Source organism: Arvicanthis niloticus, chromosome 8 (assembly GCF_011762505.2).
Source record: "Arvicanthis niloticus isolate mArvNil1 chromosome 8, mArvNil1.pat.X, whole genome shotgun sequence".
Taxonomy (NCBI): Eukaryota; Metazoa; Chordata; class Mammalia; order Rodentia; family Muridae; genus Arvicanthis; species Arvicanthis niloticus.
The window spans coordinates 1021539-1029137 of record NC_047665.1 but is presented as its reverse complement, the minus strand read 5'-3'; the positions used below and the strand labels follow the sequence as shown (position 1 = coordinate 1029137).

At 44.9% G+C, this 7599-nt stretch overlaps 1 protein-coding gene across 9 annotated transcripts in view; it reads right to left on the bottom strand.

Moving 5' to 3' along the window:
- Positions 1 to 1115: 1115 nt before the first annotated feature.
- Positions 1116 to 7599, bottom strand: part of Cdc14b (cell division cycle 14B) — an 85491-nt gene continuing 79007 nt past the window's right edge. For 8 of the 9 annotated variants that reach the window (XM_034510504.2, XM_034510502.2, XM_076938850.1 and 5 more), the window contains one exon: positions 3900 to 7562. In XM_034510504.2, coding sequence (XP_034366395.1) covers positions 7526 to 7562 — 37 coding nt within the window. In that variant the 3' untranslated portion in view covers positions 3900 to 7525. Of the gene's footprint in view, positions 1289 to 2151; positions 2212 to 3899; positions 7563 to 7599 lie in introns of those variants that run through there. The other variant, XM_076938846.1, reaches the window with a different exon arrangement.

Genomic DNA, 7599 nt, shown 5'->3' with positions numbered 1-7599 from the left:
CCCTCTCTGTATAGCACCTGACCCACCCTAACTATTACTCAAACAGTGCAACTCAGACCCCACAGGCATGGCTGCTCCCACCATGCTCCAGTTATGCCTTCTCTTGGGCACCTGGGCTGCTTTTGCTGTCTGAAGAATAGCCCACCTATCTGTGTCTTCCTGAAGGAGGACATCTGCCCTGTATGTGCCTGGTCACTCACAAAAAGGTAACCAGAGATGAGAAGAGCACCAGACAGTGTCCCTGAGCCCAGTGTCCTAGACACTATAATCAGACAAAGGGCCATGTATGTCTCACGGGACATAAGAATCCATGGAATATGTGTGGCATGCTTTTGTGCTACAGCAAGGGCCACTACCAGAGGTACTAGGGTAGACTAGGGGTCAAGCTTCCAGTGACTTGGTAACAGGAATGTCCCTAATCAAAGCACAGAGTTGCCTACAACCCAGAAAGGAGTGACAAAGTATTCTTTCCAAGAACGCCCAGTTCCTGGTGGAGACTGTAACTGGGCACACAGAAGCATTTGTAAGTCAGAGGAGAACAGAGAGGCATCAGCCCGTACAGACTCGGGGCAACTCCTGAGAGTTGTCAAATACTAAAGGCACCAAAGGGTACCTATGTGCTCATTTGTGATGTGAACCCACAGAACTGTACCAGTGAGATACTGGGACACTAGCTGCGTAGCCTCATGGTACAGCAGCAAGTCCCAAATGCTCAGGAATGCAGTTGATTAGGATCCACAGAGACCTTTTTAGAAGGGGAGAAAGGAAAGAAATAAGAGTACCAGGCACCCTGTGAGGGAAGTGAACTGTGACCAATGTGAAAACACTGCTGAGGATGTTACACCAAACATCTCTATAATGCCTTGGTGTACCAGGCAAGGAGGTACTGTATACCCCAGCGGTGCCTCCAGGCCTGCTGTGCTCCTGTGGAACCTGCCACACTGCTGAAGTTGACCGAAGGTCTTTTGCCCCCCAGGAGGCACTCACCAGGCTTGGAAGTGACAGGCTACACCCCCCCCCCCCCGGGCTTCAAGTTGATCCCCTTCTCAACCACCAACAGAGCTGATGTGACACCCAGGGGAAATACTAGAAGAACAAGACAGACACATTTGCTGGGTGGCTGAGGCACCAGCCTAAAAAATCAGGCTTACATTGCACAGGAAAAGGACTCGCAGTGGGGACAGCAGCACCGTAGTCAGAAGGAATCTCCAGAGGCTAGGCCCTGCGGACCCCAAGCCACATCAATAGCCGGTCTAGAAAGGTTACAGCCCGAGACAGCCAGCCATCACTGGAAAAAAAGGAGATGGTTAAGCTGTTGTCAAATCTGTTCTCATCCCCAGTCCAGGGCAAGCCATTGTGCTCAAAGCAAGGCATGTCCAATGAGACCCTTGCAGAACTGCCACTCTATATGAGTAAAGCCCTACAGTTTCCCTTCCCATCCTGTCCAACCGCAATGCCAGAGGACTTGCCAATCCCAGGACTAAGGTGTTCCCTGTGTTCTCCAGCTGGACCCTCAGCAGAAATCCTCCATTCTCAGGGGCTGGGGATAACAGACCCAGGTTACTGTGAAGACATCTAGAATCAGGCAGGAGGGTAGCTGGCTAGATACCCTGAGGCCCACCCTGGAACCTCAGCCCTTAGAAGCTCTGCTTCTCCACTATCTCTTAAGTGAGGTCTTTTTTCTTCCCACTGGTCTGGGGGCAAGGAATCCCTATCTCAGCGGGATCCCTGGACTGCTGGGGCAGCTGCTTTGATGCACTTAGCTATTCTAGGGGTTCTATATGCACTTAGCCATTCTAAGGGTTGGGGGCAGTAGGACCCCCTTGAAATGGCAGAAATCGAGGAGGAGGGAAATGGGACTATCCAATGGCTGGGAGCCTGGCTGGCACTGAATAGGTGTGGGTGAAGCTATGTCAGACACCCTGCATTCTCTAGACACCCTTCCTACTCACAAAAAGAATTGACCTATCTGAAAAGATTTGTTCCACAAGTAGTCAGTAAAGCCCCACCCACCCGCCAGCCTGCACCACCCTCTCCTCTTTCTCTTCCCACCCAAGCCTCTGTTTAAAAACCATGCTGCTCTGTGAGGCCACTGGTGATCACTGGTAGCCCTCTATGAGATCTGGCCCTCCAGGCCAAGGGCTTCTTTACCTGGCCATTTCCGTTTGGACAGAACATTGGTCATCCAGGAGCTCTTCAAAGCCATGCAGACTTGCTGGCAAAAAGATGAGACTTAGTTAGAAACAAGGCAAGGCAGCAGGTGTGGTACAGGACAGCACATAAGGACTTACACACAACCTGTGCCCTCAGAAAGGGAGATGGGAAGGAGACTGTACAGATTGCCCAGAAGGGTCCATCTCCCACCCCCAACAAATATGACAGAGACAGGGTCATACTGTGCCGATCACCAAGAACAAAAAACACATCAAATCTGGATAATAGAAAAAGGAATAGACCCCCATGACCTCAGTACTAGGGGCCAATGTCCTGTTACTTCACTAACTGGCTCATGCACGTCCCAACAGCTGCTAATGGGAGCTGTCATCATCCATCTGAAAAGCATTATAGCAATATTTTCATTTTTTAATTGAACATAATACAAATTTATTAGTACATGCCAAGCTCTTGTACCACGTGGCTCATGGCATTATTGCACATCGCTCACGTCCTATCCCAGCTAGCATATTACCATCCCCATCTCATGAATGGAAACAGATCTATGTAAGCTAAGCCCAATCAGTAAGTAAATGGCCACAGCCAAGTTTTGTACAAAACAGTCTGGGCTCCAGATGATTCTGTCAAACTGCTCCTTCATGCAGGATGTAACACAGGCTTGAAAACTGGCTTTGCTTTTTAAGAGAAATTATTTATATGTATGTTGGGATGAGGCAGGTACATCCTGGGTGTGTGTGTGTGTGTGTTGGGATTGGGGCATGTGCATCCTGTAGAGAGCTGAGGACAGTTCTGTGGAGTCAGTTCTTTCCTTCTACCTTTATGTGGGTCTAGGGTAGAACTTAAACACATTTCCCAGACAGGCCTGGTGACTTATCTGCGGAGCCATCTTGGTAGCATTTCTACCTATCTTTCCACTCTCAATCTCTTAGCAAGGTCTCTCTGCACAAGCCAAGACTTACCTGCATTGAGTGTCTTCCCACCTTCAGGTAAAGACAAATGTGAGTTATCACACTCAGGTGCATGAGATTACATACCAGAAATATCAGAAACAGAGGACCAGAGTCTACTAAAATCAATCTTTATAAAGCAGATCACCTAGGGTGAGCCGAGTCAACATCAGATGCAGGGGGCTTTCCCTAGTCCTGCCAGCTCTGGGGCCAAGCTACAAACCATGATCCATGGCCTACAGGATTCTTGAGTCTTATCCTCCATTCCATCAAATCTCCAAGTTGTTCAAGCTGGCACAGAGGTGCATATGAAGTGATCTCATAGCAGAAGTGTACTCACTAACCTTCTGTGTCCCTTAAAACTGAGGTCCTGAAGACTTAACCTCCTAGAACCTTACAGTTGGCTACATCTGGAGACAAGACCTTTAAAGAGGCAAATGTAAAAATATGAAGCCAGGAGGGTGGCCCTAATCCATTCTCTCTGCTAAGCTTCTAAGATCAGGGATGGGCAGGCAGTACAGAGGAAAGGGCATGTGAAGTTCAGTGAGAATCATCTATGAGTAAGCAAAGAACAGAACCCTCAGGAGAAACTTATCCTGACGATGTCCTGGTCAAAGCTTCATGCTTCTGGCACTAAGAACACATTTTTCTTTACTTGTCCTACCCAGTCTGTAGTATTTTGTCATGATGCCTCTTGTAAACTAAGAATTAGATCCATTTCATAATTAAATCGCTATCTATTGGGCATGTTCAGTAAATGAATACAACAAGCCAAAAGACTGTTTAACATTTTTAATTGTAAATTATACAATTTCTACTATTTAGTATTTTGTATAAAACCATTTTACAATACACAAGATTTTTCAAATGCAACAAAAAGTATCAAAAACTACACATGTGCCAAGTTTACAGGCTATCGTGAAGCTTTATCTTAAAAATACCTTCAGGAGAATAAACATCCAACCAGTTCTTTCAGCTTTAAAAAAATATGATTAGAAATATACAATTTAATAAAATATCAAGACAATGGCTGAGCAAATACTGACTCATCAGTAACATTTTAAAACTCCGCTTCATCTGTACATGAGTGTACAATAAAGTCTTCAAACAATGGATGTAAAACTGCAGTACTACAATCTGACAGACATGTCTATCCACAGTGAGTTCTACTGCATCATCAAGGAGGTAATTTCTTACACAGTATAGGCAATCTTTTAAACGTATCTGTAGTATTTCCACTCAGTGACTTGGGGAACACTCAGATTTATGGAGAAATGCAAGAGCAGTGGCTATCCTCACTCACTAGGCCACTTCAGTGGGAGAGAAATCTTAAAATAGTTTTTAACCCTAACCCTAACCCTCAAAAAACAGACAGTTTTTTGAGATAGGGTTTCTTTGTGTAGCCCTAACTATACTGGAACTCTCTCTGAAGACCATGTAGGCCTTGAACTCACAGAGATCTACCTGCCACAACTGCCCAGCTAAAAATATAGGTTTTAAGGTTTCTGACCAACTGCTTTCCAAAATGCAAGTAAGAACTTTTTAAAAAATATATGAGGAAAAGCAGCTGATGTTTCTAGAACACATACTCACTTGTCACAGACAGCTACTCAAGGCCTGAGGAAATCCAGGCACAAACTACCCAGAAAGCTGGAAAGGTCTACCAGACCTGATTATGCTCAAAGAGCCTCATGAGAACACTTGGGAAGCCTCTATGACCTGTCAGGGCCCAAGCCAAGAGGTAGAAGCCACCCCTGAGAGGGGGGCAGTAGGGCAGGGCAGGACAATGGATAGGGCTAGGTTTTGGGGGTCAGGTTAAAGCTCGGAAGTTAATGAAGAAGAGCAGCACGTGGCCATGTTGGTTTAGACAAATACTGCTACCCTTGAATGTGGTGCTGCTCAGGGTCCATCCTTCTTGCCCCAAAGCAAGAGTTATAGCTGGGCCTCAGAACTGTATTAATCTGTCTATAAGTCCTGAAGCCCAGCTTTGCAGACATTCCTCTCTTGGACTCCGGATGGTATGAGTTGGATGGTATGAGTTCCCCAAAAAGCATCAAGGGCACCTATAAATATACTTTTCTAATTTAAATTCTGCTGGAAGAGGACTTGGTGTACTTACAAAGGTATTTAAAGTTCTTAAGTTAAAGGGGGCTCCTCCATCCAATATCCACTGATTCATGCTCTATAGCAACAGGGCCTTCTATCCAGACGTTTCTGGGTAGTTGCAGTTTGGGGATAGGTTGTCCATTAATTCCCAACAGAAAGGACTTTCCATTAGTTTGATCAAAGACTTCCTGGGTCCCGGATGTCACCAGTCAGTGGCTATGCAGTCCTCCCCAGACAACATAAGTAGGTTTTCCTGGGAATGTGTCCTCACTAACTCACGTTTCATTTCCTAAGTAACTTCAGCAAGGGAGTTAAACACAGGGAGGAGCCACAGGGCAGCAATTCTAGCTGAATGGAGCTGACAACACAAAAAGGTGTCTTTTAAAAAGCACTGTGGTCATCTCTGAAGCCCAGGTGGTTTCCTTCCAAACTTGCTGACCACGAGTCATTGTGGGCAGGCCCTATTCACTCATCCTGATACATGAAAACAAATCTAGCTTAGTTCAGATGGAATGAAGTCTTCTGTCTCCTAAGTACCTGGCCTGGCTTGTTCAAGGAAGGAAGAACCACCCAAGAAGCTTCTATTTTCAGACTTAGGCAGTTTGATATAGCATTATTGGTAAATGAAACATTTGTCCTTCTACCTAGATCTTAAACTCATTCATATCCAGGGATAACAAACCTTAACTGTCTTTCTCCACTGTTTGGAAGCTATGTGCTGCATAGGAAGGGGTTCTCTGTGTGGATTTACATGGAATCCTCAGGCCTCCAATCCAAGGCCAGTTAGTGCAATTTGAGGATAGAAACATTGAAAGAGGGACCCAACTGTCCTTCAATATTTTTACATTTACTAGACTTTAATCTGTTAATACCAACTACAAGAAAGGCAGCGTTCAAGTGGGATTGCCTGCTCACTTGACACATTCATCTGTCTTAGGAAGGCATTGGCTGTCAATGGCTTGCAATATTGCATTTCTCCACTTTCTAAACTGGAAGAGTCAATAAAGTATTTTCTAATTATGGGCTCTGTCTTTTCTGTTTTTTGGGTTTTTTTGGTTTTTGGCAGCAGATAAATTCTGGTTTTACAATTGCTTCATGGCACAGGTACTGCTGGCTTCCAGCAAGGTGAAGAGAAAAGGCACGCTACAGTTTCTAGTCATATTCCCTAACCAAAGGCAACAGTGAGGTCTCTTACACAAACAGCCTAACTCCAGAAGCAAGTGATTGTCATTAAAATCAAACTGTGAACCAAAAGGGAAAAGCTCCACAGCATGACAGAGAAAGACTCTACAAAGAGTTAACAATTTTGGGATTTGGGGGTTGGTTTTTGTTTTGTTTTTGAGACAGGACTTCCTTGTATGTCATTGACTGGCCTCAAACTCAGAGATCCACCTGCCTCTGCCTCCCAGTGCTGGGATTAAAGGCGTGTACCACTACCAAAAGGCTCACAATTTTGTTTTTAAAGTCACCATTATTTAGGATGCTTTTCCAAAGAAAAATGCTAGGGTTAATGCTTGGTTTTTAATGTAATGGAGTAAGCACAATTATAACATGTGACTGAGCAACCTAACATCTCCACTCTGAAATCTTCATCCTAAATGACACAAGGAAGGATATGTAGGAACCATTTAACTGAGAAAGGGTTCTAACTCTCTCATCAACATTCTCTGGCAGGTTTTCAGGAACCACAACAACATCCAACAGTGTTTGAATGCAGTGTTCACAGATTGTTAATAAAGCACTCTTTGGTGAAACACAAGCAGCTTGGGTACTTCACACAGTGAACATCACAACAGTATTAACAAGAGGAAAGTGAAGCTGATTGTACCAAATCATACCTTAAGATGGAGGGTACCACTGGAGGGATGTTCAACTCCTTCATCTTTATAAATTGCAAGTCGGGGTCACAGGCTGAACAAAAAAATAAATACCTAAGAGATCTCCATCAGATCCTCCACTCTAGAGGCCAGCGCGAACATGATTGCCATCACAGGGACACACATATACCACACTCAGAGGACAGGGCATTGACACCTGAGACTAAATTCACAATGGCAGCTTTTGTCCAACTTGAGATTACAAAAGGGAGAGTCAGGCCCTCAAACAGGTCAACCACACCCCAGAGTCAGTGAGTGGATGAGAGGCCAGTGACATGTTCTTCATTGAATGAACTTCTTTTGTGGAAAGAAGCTAAGGCCATTGCAGAGTCTGCTTTGTTCTCAGATCGATTGGCTAAATCCTTTTGGGGTTTTCTGTTCCTAGTCTTCCCTGGAGTGCTGGTCACCGGTTTTTCTACTTTAACGCAAGACTGTCTTAGTCCTTGAAATGGCTGGACTGGGGAGAAAAAAAGAAAGAGATTTACCATGAAGAT